This window comes from Girardinichthys multiradiatus, chromosome 20 (genome assembly GCF_021462225.1).
Source record: "Girardinichthys multiradiatus isolate DD_20200921_A chromosome 20, DD_fGirMul_XY1, whole genome shotgun sequence".
NCBI classification, from domain to species: Eukaryota; Metazoa; Chordata; class Actinopteri; order Cyprinodontiformes; family Goodeidae; genus Girardinichthys; species Girardinichthys multiradiatus.
In genome coordinates, this window is record NC_061812.1 from 39,843,552 (window position 1) to 39,856,962 (window position 13,411).

General features: G+C 38.2%; 1 protein-coding gene across 1 annotated transcript in view; it reads left to right on the forward strand.

Annotated features, from left to right (window-relative positions):
- The window catches only part of LOC124857159 (bone morphogenetic protein 7-like), a 47,849-nt gene extending 34,659 nt beyond the window's left edge, over positions 1 to 13,190 (forward strand). Inside the window, exons 4-6 of the mRNA XM_047348296.1 lie at positions 12,202 to 12,354; positions 12,425 to 12,568; positions 12,648 to 13,190. Coding sequence (XP_047204252.1) covers positions 12,202 to 12,354; positions 12,425 to 12,568; positions 12,648 to 12,964 — 614 coding nt within the window. The 3' untranslated portion in view covers positions 12,965 to 13,190. The remainder of the gene's footprint in view (positions 1 to 12,201; positions 12,355 to 12,424; positions 12,569 to 12,647) is intronic.
- Positions 13,191 to 13,411: the final 221 nt, after the last annotated feature.

Genomic DNA, 13,411 nt, shown 5'->3' on the forward strand with positions numbered 1-13,411 from the left:
TCAGCTGCACCCATTTTTTTCTCACGGGTACCGACACAAACAGAAAGAGATGCAACCTAAAAAAGAAATGCCTCTGGTAAAGACCTGAAGGATTAATCCGCGCTTGGCTATGATGTTTGACCGTGAGCTTATGACTTTCCCATCCAGAGTTGTGACAATCCTGCACAAGATTCTCACTTGGTTTGAAGCTCCGCCTGTGAATATATAAAAGGCCTTACTTTTAAAATATTGATGGATAAAATAATGTAATTAAAAATAATGTACTTTTCTGTCAACAGCTTACCTGATTTTAAACTACCAACTGTAATGTGGCTGAAATTAGACAAAACTACTTGAAAAAACAGAACACTGCAACCAAATAGCTCATACAGGGCCAGCTCAAGGTTAAACAGGGCACCAACAAAATTTGATTTGGGAACACACCAGCCACATAGTTTTAACAGGGTGCTTTTGAGACAGCCTGATAACTACTGAGCCAATGAATTCAATATTGTAAGGTGAGTGTATGACAGTGAGGTGAGTTAGTTTGGTTTATTTATATGAAACATTAGCACTTGCGATATTTTTTTTGGAAAGTGGATTCTGTGAATAAATTTGAGACTGGGTTAATTCTCCGATTAATGGATTCCCTTCTGCAGTTATATCCAGTGTGTGGTGCTTCAATAGAGATTAAGTAAAGCCTGTAATAGTTGGTTTAGCTTATATTCACATATGGAAAACAATTATTTGTTAACATATATTTACTATCGGTGTCATAATGCGTGATGAGGTAGGACCCAAATGCAGCGCGTAGTGGATAAGATAAGAAGGGTTTAATGAGTCAGTAACAAACAAGTGACAAACAATAGGTACCAGGGGGCTTAAATACTGAGGGAAGTGGAGTTTGAACTAATGAACTGGGCGGGGAGCTAATCAGGAGAATTTGAGACAGCTGGGGACCAGGCAACCTAAACAATACAGAAGGAGAATAACTAAATTAACACAAATAAGCAGGGAGTACAGGGAGGTAACCAAAACAAGCAAGTAAACAATGAGACTGAACTAAAGGACATTAACCTGGGGGAAACAAGATCTATAAGGAAATGTAAACTAAACACATCTAACACACGAAGTAATAAAAACTAAATAGAAGGAATCTAATTAACATGAATGAATAGAGAAGCACCTGGCTGAGCTGAGAAAATAGACAAACACAAAAACCTAACACAGATAGATCCTTACATTCAGCATCAGTTCAGGAGGTAAAACAGAAAACAAACCACAAGGAGAAACTCTGGAAGATAGCAAGAGTTGATAATGTAAGGAACCAGCAGGGAACAATGAAAACTAGAGAGCTTATAAGCTGAGGGAAGTGGAGTATGGACCAATGAGACAGGGAGGCAGGTAATCAGAGGAAACATGAAACAGGTGTGGACCAGGCTGCAGGGAACTGAGGAAATATGTTACTATGGAAATGGGAGCTACAGAATGGAGAGACAGAAGGAAAAAACTAAACTAAACTAAAGACAACTCTAGGGAAAGGAAACCTAAACATAAACTAACATAAATAGTAATTCTAGGAAGAACTAAACAGGGTCATGGGGAAAAGCTAAACTTATGGAAATCAGACCTAAGGAAACCTATATAAATAAAAACCCTAACATCAAACACAAAACTAAATCCAGAAGAACCACCAACTAGACAAAGCAGGGACACGAATAACTAAACTAAAGAGCTAGGCTGGGAAAGAACAACTAATCTTAAGGGGAACAAGCAACTGGGTAAATAATAACCTTAGGCCAAAGGGAAACTAATAAACTAGAAGAGTGCAGCAAGAACAATTAACCTAACAGTAAACAAGCACAGAAACACTAACCGAGAAACTAAACTAGAAAAGCCAAACAAGAAAAGAGAACTGTTCTAATAATAATAATAATAATAACCAGAGGAGAAAACCATTCTAAGTAATAAATAAATGAGAAAGCAACCACCAAGGGAACTATAGGCGAGGGGAGAAAGAACTACTAAACTAAGGAGCAGGAGAGAGAACAAAACTATCAGGATGACAGAAGGAACAAACAAACATAACTACTAAACCCAAAGGAAACACCTAACTGAGAAAGTAAACAAACACAAAACCCAAAATGGCAGAACCTGACAATATTAAATTAATTTCCAAAAATCCAATATTACAAAAATAAATTTTATACTTAAAAACTGACCACAAACAATAACAAAACAATGTGGCATTATTACCGTCGCTGGTCGTGACCTTAAATCTGTGGTCTATGGTTGTTCAGTGTTTTCAGACATGCAGACTGCTGATTCAGAGCTCTCCTGACCAACAATGATTTGCTTCAAATAATGTTCTATTGCACAAACAAGGCCAATAGGTAATCTGCAGGAGGGGAGAAATTTGTTGTGTGTTTAGGGGTGCAAGAACAAAATGTTATTCTGACCTTGCAACTCTGGTTTAGAGGTTCTTGCAGGGTGTTCTTAACCCATATTAAAAGCAAAACCTTTTCTTGTGTGTCATCTGACAACTTTTGTTTGATTGGTCAAATATTTAGAAGTGGACAAGCTTCTGCAGTCTTTATACAACTCCAATCTCAAAAAGGTCATAGCGGTTTAGTTGATTTTTACATTACTTCATCAATCAGATTGTTTGACTGGAAAGGTTTAGGATGTTCTGTTCGTAGTACATGCTTCAATACACACACTGCCACCTAGAGCTACAATATAAACAACTGACTAAACATGACAACAGTTTTTGAGGTTTGTAAACTAGTGTTAGCATAAACTGCTATGACGTTTTTAAGATTGGAGTTGTTTTAGGATGGTTGCAATCTGCTTTGGTCTTGTTGGATTTTCTGTTAGTTCCAGCCCTCTGTGTAAACTAATCTGGATTTCAGTGGTGGGCATTGTTCTGCTAATCTGTTAAGAGCTACTAACGAAAAAACTTTTTTTTTTTTTTTTTGCGGATTAGCATTTCTGCTAACTTTGGAAACCATTAGAGGCAGCTTAGCTTCCGCTAATTTATGTTTCGCCAACTTTAAGTCAGCTGACAAATGTCACAAGTTTGTTTCTTTCTATTGTTGGGATTTCTCGAATAGTCAGCACATCATTGTGTGATACAGCAGCTACTAGTTGAAGGAAGTTTTCAATTGCTATGAAGTGTTCAGTTATTCTTCAAGTTAGGGAAGGTGACAGTTATCTTAGCGGTTACTGATAGCATACGCTTCTGCAAATTTCTTTTATCTGTTTAGCGTTAGCGAAGCTAATATTTTAGTTAGTGGAATATGGGCTAGCGAAGATAACTTTTTGGTTAGTTGTGCTCCCCACTGCTGGATTTCAACTAAATGAAGAATGGAAGGAGAGTTGTTTACTGCACTGCGTCACATTGCGCATTTAACACTCTTATTTTGTTTCTGTTTTAATGATTGTTGTGACTTCATAAGTGGGATCTTAGGTTCCTGATACAATGAAGGTTAAGCTGTGCAGCCATACATCAAAACCAGTCACAGCAATCACAGGCAAACCTCAGGGCTGTGGTCAATAGATGCCCCCTTCTTTTTTGTCTGCTTATCCATGATCACATTGCAACCAATGCAAATCAGTGATGTAAATTTGTCATTTTTCTAATGACAAGAACTTTACCACCACTGCCACAGCAGTTGTTGGGAAAGCAGAAGTGGCTACATCCTCTCTAGAGACTCGGAATGGGAGGTTTTCAAAAACTATATGATTTGTATTTATTCTTCAAACATTTTCTCCACAATCCTTTCAAGTTTTAATCATTTCTTTACAGTTTTGACTCTAATATTTGTAATTTCAGCAATAGATTTAACAGCTCTGTCAACTCTGGCAAAGTCAAGATTTTCATAATCCATGATGATACACTCATTTGTTAATTCAAGCATACCAATCATGGTAACCCAGCAGGCTCTTACCTGTTGGCTTATTCAATTCCAGGTAGTGTTATTAACTTAAAACATTTCAACTGTAAGCTCAGCAAAAATGAAAAATGTCTAAGAGGTTTTATTTGGTTAAACAAAAAAATCTTCTCATTTCCCTTGATAATGTGAAAATAGCTTTGAGCTTCTTCAAAAGTACAAGAAGAAACAACTGGCACAATTGTGTGGGAGTTGGTCCCATTAAAAGATGAGGTGTGAGAATTAAATAAGTTAAAGCATTTTGCATGTGCATTGGTGTGAAAATGTACTTGACCCCTTTACTGATTTCTTCTGTTTCTGCTTTTTTGTTAAACTTAAATGTTTCAGATCATCATTTTGAGCACTGTTTCCAATTAGGGAATTATATGTTGCTTTATGAGATCTTTTAGCTCACTTCTTTATGTCAGACAGGTTGTATTTAAGTGACTTTTTAATTCTACATGTCTGATAATTGATGATAATGACTGATCATTTAAAGAAATAATGATTACTATTCACATGTGGCCTGGATGGTTTGGACAGAAGATGCGATTGTAATTTTTAAAATCTCCTTTTTAGTGTTTATACAGGTTATCTTTCTCTGAAATTAAAAATTTGTTTCATGAGCTGAAACATTTAAGTGTGCCAAAAAAGTAATAACAGAATAAATGCAAGGGGGCAACTATTTCTTTACAGAACGTTTTGTTTCAATACCTATAACAATTTGAAAACTTCATGCCTCAATTATGCTGGCCCTGCCCCAAAGACCCTGTGCACTTTGCAAAATGCTGTCACTCTGCTGTTCAGTGGTAACGATTCTGTGTAAGAGGATTTGCCAGTGCAGTAAACAAACATGGATCAGTGCTTTATCATCTGGTAAAGCCTATTGTGTTAATCAGAACTCAAGACGGTCTGCTGTTGGACACATGGATAGTAATGGTGCAGGACAATGACCTATAAAATGTCCTGATATTACGGCGTAATGAAGGACGGGCTTCACACGGATGATGTCAGTGTTGGTGGATGGTGCGGGACACAGCTTTGTCGACCCAGTGGAAAGACGCACATACGCTACTGTCCAAATGTTTAGGCAGGTATAAAAAAAAATGCTGTAAACTAAGAATGGTTTCAATATTTGAAGTGTTAATAGTTTATTTTTATCAATCAACAAAACACAGCGAATGAACAGAAGAGGAATCTAAATCAAATGAATATTTGATGTCACCACCCTTTGCCTTCAAGACAGCATGAATTCTTCTAGGTACACTTGCACACTGTTTTTGAAGGAACTCAGGAGGTAGGTTATTCCAAACATCTTGGAGGGCTAACCACATATCATTTGTTGACGTTGGCTTTCTCAAATTTTCAATTGTACCTATAGGAATTGAAACTTATTTAAAGGCAAAGGGTAGTAACGCCAATTTTGATGTGATTTAGATTTTTATTTTTTTCACTCACTTTGCATTTAGTAAATTAATTAAGATATGCAATCATTATTTATATTTTAGACAGCATTCTTAGTTTACAGCGTTTTTCCACACCTGCCTAAAACTTTAGCACACTACTGTATATAACCAAACATCAGTATCTGTCATTAATAATTCACAAATCTTGCAACCTGATTCTTGTAAACAGGAGCTTTTTAGAGAGGGCAGTAGGTAAACTAACCAAAAATTGAAAGCGAAAGAATCGAATGAACCCAGGAAAACATATGTTTAACAGTCTGACTGTTCCACTTTAGTTTAGGGAAGGAGTAAAGTAAATGCAAGCATGCAGTGCAGTCAGATTTTGCCCTCAGATGCTGCTTGATTTCCTGCATCTCTACCCAGCCTTGTCGCAGTCCGGCAAGCATCCATGAGTGATCAAATCTTTTCTCTATTGGGAAGGACATCTAGTCCAATCACAACCCTGTGTTTAGAAATCAGCAGGGCAGACTGGCTAACAGGGCCACAGAAAATATATTTCACTCATCACCTAGAATGTAAGAGACTAAAAAGTAAAAGAGTAAAAAGCTTATATATATATCAATCCTTTATTAAAATTTCATGTCACAATAAAAAAATTGAAAAATCAAACCTTTAATTTTGGGACATTATTGAGTAGGGTTAAAAAAAATCAACTATACATTTTTTTTTTTTTTTTACAAAATTTGCACAAATGTTGACAACCTATGCAATTCATTAATAATTCCTATGACCAAAGTACTTTTTTTAATTTTTGTTTTATAATGCTTTAATTATACTTTATTATGCTTTAGCTATCAAATAACCACAAACCTATAGAAAACAGATGAGACAAAATGGGAAAGGAAGACCCATTTTTATCTTGTTATCATGTACAGTGAGCAGGATGGTAAAGGTAGGAAAACAAATCTCTCAAAGCTCAGTGTAAGATAACTTGAACAAAGAGCAGTATCTTTGGGTCACTAAGTCCTAACTACAACTTCGAGAGGCAGCCAAAAAAATCTACATGTTTACATTTCTATCCTTCCATCAGAAATGTAAACATGTAGAGTTTTCTAAACACTACTGGGACCTTAAGTGGACCCATGTGTTTTGGTCAGACGGGACGGACTGAGCACCCCACTGTTAAATATGGTGGAGAATGAGGGAAGCTGTAGGCCTGTTTCATTTGTCTTTGAAAGTCACTGGGCCTTTTATCATTTGATGCTAGACTTGACAGTATGTACTGACACAAGAGTTATTTAAACAGGGATGACTTCACCCAGCTGGGTAAAAAAACCACTTCCCAGAAAATGTCTCAGCTCAGACCGAACCAAAGGAGGAGTGTGGCAAACTATGCTATAATCAAAGTGGAGAAGGACGTGATGATTCCCAGAGGAGATTTAGTTTAACTTTTAACCAGAGGTTTCAATTCTCCACTGAGAATCCAAAACAGAAAAACATTTCCTCAGAAGCATTTTTTGTCTTCGCTGCGCTGCCTTGACCCTCCCTCTCTTCGTCACTGGGAGCTTCCTAAGCTCATATTTTCTTTTAGCTCACTGATGGGCCTAATGGCAGCCTGTGGGCAATACCGAGCACCTCCTATCCCTTCATTTAGCCCAGGGATCAATGCTTTACTGCTGCTGTTTGTGCAGCGGACGCTTCTAAACTGCCATCTCAGCGGGCAGTTCCTCAAAAACATGACGGGGGAGGGAAACATGTGACATTCAGACAATAAACAAAGAGTGACCTGATTTTTCTTTTTCATTTAGGTACGTGTACTTGAAACTGTGCTGTGAGGAGATGATAAGATTTAGTTGAACACTAAATGATCCAACATCATGAAGGGATGATGGATTTTATTTGGTACATGCTATGCTGAGCCCTTTCATGTAGTCAGCCTCATTATGACACTGTTTTTGCGAAAATTCAACGATAGCATAATTCAGGCTGTTCATACTAATCGCAGCAAAATGCCTTTACACTCCCTCGCAAAGGTATTTACATCTGTTCACTTCAAATTTTGTCATGTTACAACAAACCTTACAATATTTTAGTTTAATTTTATATGATAGACCCAACACAAACCAGTGTAAATACAAACCTAATTCCAATGAAGTTGAGACGTTGTGTAACACGTAAAGAAAAACAGAATACAATGATTTACAAACCTTGTTACACCTATATTCAACTGAATACAGTAGAAAGACAAGATATTGAATGTTCAGATTGATAAACTTTATCTTTGTTTTTGAAAATATTCACTTATTTTGAATTTGATGCTTGCAGAACGTTCCAAAAAAACTATCACAAGCAAGGAAGGGGCGAGGTTCACCACATCTTGAGCAACTGCATATTCCAACTTCTTTGGAATTGATTTGTAAAAGGGAAATGTTCAAGGGGCATGAATACTTTTGTACTGTACTTTTTCCTGGTCACTCTACTTGGAATTTTTTGTGATTTTTAAAGCTGAATAGCCTTATTCAATATAGCAAATGACTAAAATCCAAATTACCCACTCTTGGAACTTGCGTTGTCTTTAAGAAGAGCAGTCAGTCCCAGTCTGTTACATCTGTCTTTGTATTTCTCTTGAAAGGGCCCTTCATTTGACTACTGCCTAAGCTGAGGATCTGTGTTTGTCTTTATGTGGGAAGGCAGGGTGGCATTCAGACACATCCGGCCTGCTACATCTGTAGAAAAAAAACTTTTTTGTCTGTTCTAGTCATTCTGCATGTCCAGCTGGTCTTATGGACCTCTGATTCTAAAGGCCCAGGGTGAAAGAGAGGAAGGAAAGAGGGGGACATGGAAAGGGAAAATGACTCAGAAAAGACTGAGTGACTGAAATCTTTCACATTCTACCCTCCTTCTACCGTGAAACTAGTGACTCTGTTGTTGTGTGGAGTTGACAAGTAGGCCTATCAGCTGTGGATACTACGACCAAGCTTTTTCTTTGACTGAAGATTTTCCCACGTGAGTTCCTGTGGTGCTCAGAGGTCACTGGGTTCGTCCGTGGCCAGGGATGCTGTAACAGTAGAGATGATCTGGTGGGGAAAAAAAGAAAACCTTAGATAAGGAAGCAAAATGGAGGATGTACATATGCAGCTAACCTTTAAATGCCCTGTGGTATCAGGCTTAAAGTGGAAACAATCAATGTGTTGATCAGTCAGAGTATAAATGGGTGGGAAACAAGCAGCTATATTTAAACCTGTAGCCTTAAAGGGAATCGATATAATCCAGCTCAGGTTAGATGCTGTCCAAAACAAACCCTGTGTTTTCCCTGGCACAGTACTGTCAGCTGGACACAGTAAACATTTAGAGCCTCTACTTATTGTGTCAGACATCTTGCCTTGTCAGTGCTGCCTCCCTCACATCCTGTAAGGGCTCTGAGGAAAACTGCATTTGTGATTGTGTAACAATCAGAGATGTCCCCTAAAAAAATTCTTCACATTAGGTATTTGGCAATACCAAGTCACAGTCACTATTTCATTAAAAATACAAGTGTATGTATTGATATACGTACTACTTATAAGTTATGGTAAACATAAATAAATAAAAATAACTCTGTCAGCATCTCCAAAGAAGAAGAATCTCACTTTCTGAAGGATATTTTTTATCTATCCAGAGTTAACATCACACTTAAAATTAAAAGAGTACATTTTTATACTTTCTCATGATTGATATTTATTAAAATGAAAAAATATATCAACATGGAAAATGAACACCTTAACTAAAGCTTATAGAGGAAATAAATTAAGTCTAACATCAACCAGCAACTAAAAATAAGACTACTATGAATCAGCTAATGACCACTTGCTACTCATTCATTCAAAACAAAACAAAACAAAAGAAAAGACACACACCCACTCAGGGCTAACATACTTATTTATACACATTTATTTCTACACATATGTTCACTCACCATCATACACACATACAAACGCACACACACACGCACGCACGCACTCTCACACACACACACACACACGCACACACACACACACACACACGCACACACACACACACACACACACACACACACACACACACACACACACACACACACACACACACACGAACCGTGATGGAAGGTTATACAGACAGGTTACTGTAACATCAATGTGGCCTGCCTACTCTGAAGCTGGGTTGAATCTGGAATTAATAAAGTTAATCACGCAACTGTCTTCCGATATCCTTTTTGTAGAGCAAAACTACATTTAGAGCAAGACAGTATGAAAGAAGATTCTTGTTTTGCACTCAACCTCCATCTGACAAAAAGAATGTGGATGTTTTAAATCAACTCATCACTGACTGGTTCCTCAATTGGTCTGATGCCACATCAGTATTCATGCAACCAGTTATAATGTATTGCTTTCGACATTTTTTAATGTGTCGATAATCTGATAAGAAAAAGAGAGAAAATAATACTTCATTACTATTTATTGAAAAAAATAGAAAACAGGTTAAGATGGTGGTGTTTGCAATAACTGATGTTTTGAAATGTCCTCAGTCTTCCTCAGGAAGCTCTCTCTTTCTGATTGCGGTCCCTGTCAACAAGCTGTCAGTTACTTCAGACTCAAGCTTCTCTTGTTGCAAATGTGTGCCTGGTCATGACTCATGGGGAGCACTGCTGATGCAGCACACCAAACAAGGATACCAGTTGTTCTTTTTACATCAGCTTTGCTGCCTTAGCGTTTCCAGAGATGGAGATTTTTACAGCCCCATCTGAGCTCCTTTACTTAATAACAGGCCCTTTACAGAAAGCCTGCAATCACAAACTTCTTCATATTGTCACAAGCAGTTATGTTACTGTTTGCAGGTTGTAATCGCTCCTCCGAACTCAAAAACTGTTCTGATGGAGATGACTAATAATAAAAGTATCCACAGACCACAGATGTTAATTCAAGTTTCTATAATTAGCCTACATGTTTTTTGGCAACTTTCTTTTTATTTATTGAAAATATGCAACCTGAATAGAGATCCCTAGTTTTTACTACTGCTCTGTTGTAGCTCACATCTCTACTTGGTTACTTTGGAACTGCAGTTGGGTTGTATTACAGTGATGCTGATGAGGAGGAAAATGGGATCACATGGTTTTCTCAAACAGGATTAACTTAGAGAGAGGACTCACAGTTCCCCTCAGAATCTTAAGAGCAGGACTGATAATGTGTGGGTGAGCAAAGTGTGGCTGTCTATAAATTGCAGTGAGGAGCTCAGTAAAGCTTGAATTTTCACACAGATAATAAATACGGGGATTTAAAAACTCAGTATCCACATACTTTAGATGTAGGCTTACTGAGTAGCAGTTTCTTTCAATACAAACTGAAGTCCAGTTCTTTTTAGGCTCACTTACAGCGCCCTCTTCTGGCTTAGAGCGCTACTGAAGGAACAGCTGCCCTAAGCAGTTAGCATGTAAGGTATCAATGCATCATGCCATTCTGTGTCATTAGATTAAAGTGTTTTTGTGTGAAATGTGTTTAGCTTAACAAAAGCAAAATATCTTGTGAAGATCCTGGCTGAAGAGAGTGTCAATTCTGCACAGTGAAGCAAGTCCTGTGCTGTGACATAGGCTGACATTGCTTCAAGATTACAGCAAGATTACAATTGCCAAAGCACTTAGGGACAAAGACCTTAATTTTTAGTGATATGTCCTAAGAGTTCAGTCATAATCAGAATCAAAAGATTCTGATTATAAGCTTTTTTTTGGCAATATAAATGGAAATAGAAAATATCTTTAAATTGTACAAATACACATAAGTGACTTTATAATAGAGAGCACCACTAAAATGCAGAAAACGAGAGAGCAAAGCTCCGAGGCTGATATCAGTTGAACTATGTTGGATAATGACAATTGTTACATTTTTTAGCAAAACCAGAAAGCTTGCAAGCCTGAGAACCACATCACAGCTCAAGTAAAGGAGTAGCAGTATTATGTTGTGTGGATGTTTTGCCGCAGGAGCGACTGGTGCACTTCACAAAACAGATGGCATCATGAGGAAAAAACTTTATGTGAAAATATTGAAGCAAAGAGAATTAAAGCTCGGGGCACCAATGGGTATTCCAGTTAGAAAATGACTCTAATCATAGCACAAAATTAGTTACAAAGTGGGTTAGGGACAACAAAGTCAATGTTTTGGAGTGACCATAAAGCCCTGATCTAAATCACAAAGATGGGTGCGGGGGGGGGGGGGGGCACGTACTCCTCCATCAATAGATATGACAAAAAGCAATAGAAAGCTGACTGCATGTGCTGCCCTCTGACAGTTTAGCCCCCTGGTCAGTGAATTATATCACCAGTATCAAAAGCCACCACCAGTCTGGAGTCAGTAGACATTTCATGCATGGGAAAAATAAGTAAGAGAAATGAAATGTGAACATTGGCTTCTGAAAGAAGAGGGAAGTAGCCTACTAAAGAAAGCAGAGAGGTCTGTGGGCATATCTAGTTTGATAAGAGCTCATCCATTAGAAGGCATCTAAAATCAGATATATCTCATGTGCCTTAAGTCCACACACAGCCATGCAGTTTGTGCAAATAATGCAGTTTTCTTTCTCAAAACACTTTGAAAATGCAATTGTTTTGTGTTTTTGCAAATAGAATAAATGTGTCAATAATCAAAAAGTGTTTTTAAGAATGTCTGTTAATGTAGAATAATTCAGTTTAGAATTGACCTAAATTTAGTTTAAATGCAGTTTCCCGGTACTTTATCCTTGAAGGTACCTGGAATCCCCTGACAGAATTGGGCCCTGGGCAGTGAGCCTTATTACTACTGTTAGTGAACAAAGCTGCTGGAAACTGTATTACATGTGCTGAAATAATGTCTAACCTCCTGTCCTGCTGTTGTGATTCCCAGCGGAGACAGAGCATACCCAGAGGCTTCCAGACATTGAATCAGCACAGCAGCTCAAGCTTAGAGAGAGACAGCGTTTCTTTGAGGAGGTCTTCCAGCATGAAGTAGACGTCTACCTGTCCTCAGCACACCTGTGCATCAGAGACTACAGGAGACGTAAGTTGGAGTTTGGTAGTGGGCTTCTGCATGAACAAATAAGACATTGCTAACTGCTTTTATTTTGCAGCTCCCATCGGCAGCATCTCCTCCATAGAAGTGAACGTGGACCTCCTGGACCAGATGGAGCTTATAGACCTCTCTGATCAAGATCCTGTGGATGTCTTCTTCAGTTCTGTGGGGGAAGAAGGGGTGCTGTCTTCCCCACTGCCAGGTATGGAAACTGGATCACAGTTCAAATCAAGCAAGTTTGAACTACTAATAACATGTTACTTTCTAACTCCAAATGTAAGCAAGCAACAACAACGAGGAGGCCATCAGGAACGGGCTGTTTCGACATGTCCTTGAGAGCCTAGAGAGCAAGTCCCGCATGTCCTCCACATCTTCAGATAGCTCCTCTGACAGCCAGGCCGCCAACGTCAACGGTGGAGACACTCCTTTGGTTGCAACGGACAACGCGGAGACGCAAAACAGCGCAGTGAAGACGAGAGGCATGTCACCAGATGAAGCAGAGCAAAAAATTCAGTGTGTATACCCCTATCTTAGGGAAACATCTTTTGCTGTACGTACAGCACGGCAGAGAACGCCCGAGCCAGAGGAGGACGTTTGAGAACAGACTATTTAAATGAGGCCTCACCTACAACAGCTGGGCTCATATAAAGGCTTCCAGGTTCTCTGCTAATTGATGTGTACATTGTAGTGTGGACCGTGAACTTTAAATGTACTGATTCTGATTAGATCTTCCTTCATGTCATTTGATTTCATTTCTTTTTGAAAAATAATGCTTTTGTACAATGATAACAAAACCCTAAAATAAAAACATGACAGAGAAAGAATCTTGGTTGTTTTTAGGTTTCTGATTAGCAAATTACTTCATTTAAAAAACAAAACCACAAAGAAAGAACGATGTGTGTGTTATGAGGCAAATTAAGGAAGACAGCAATAAAGCTGGTTGTGTTTTTCTAAGCCTCTTGGATGAATGTGAGAATGTGTTCAGCCACAGACCACGATTAATAAATATGTGCTTCAGGCAAAACTCACAAGTGCAGTCAAAGTT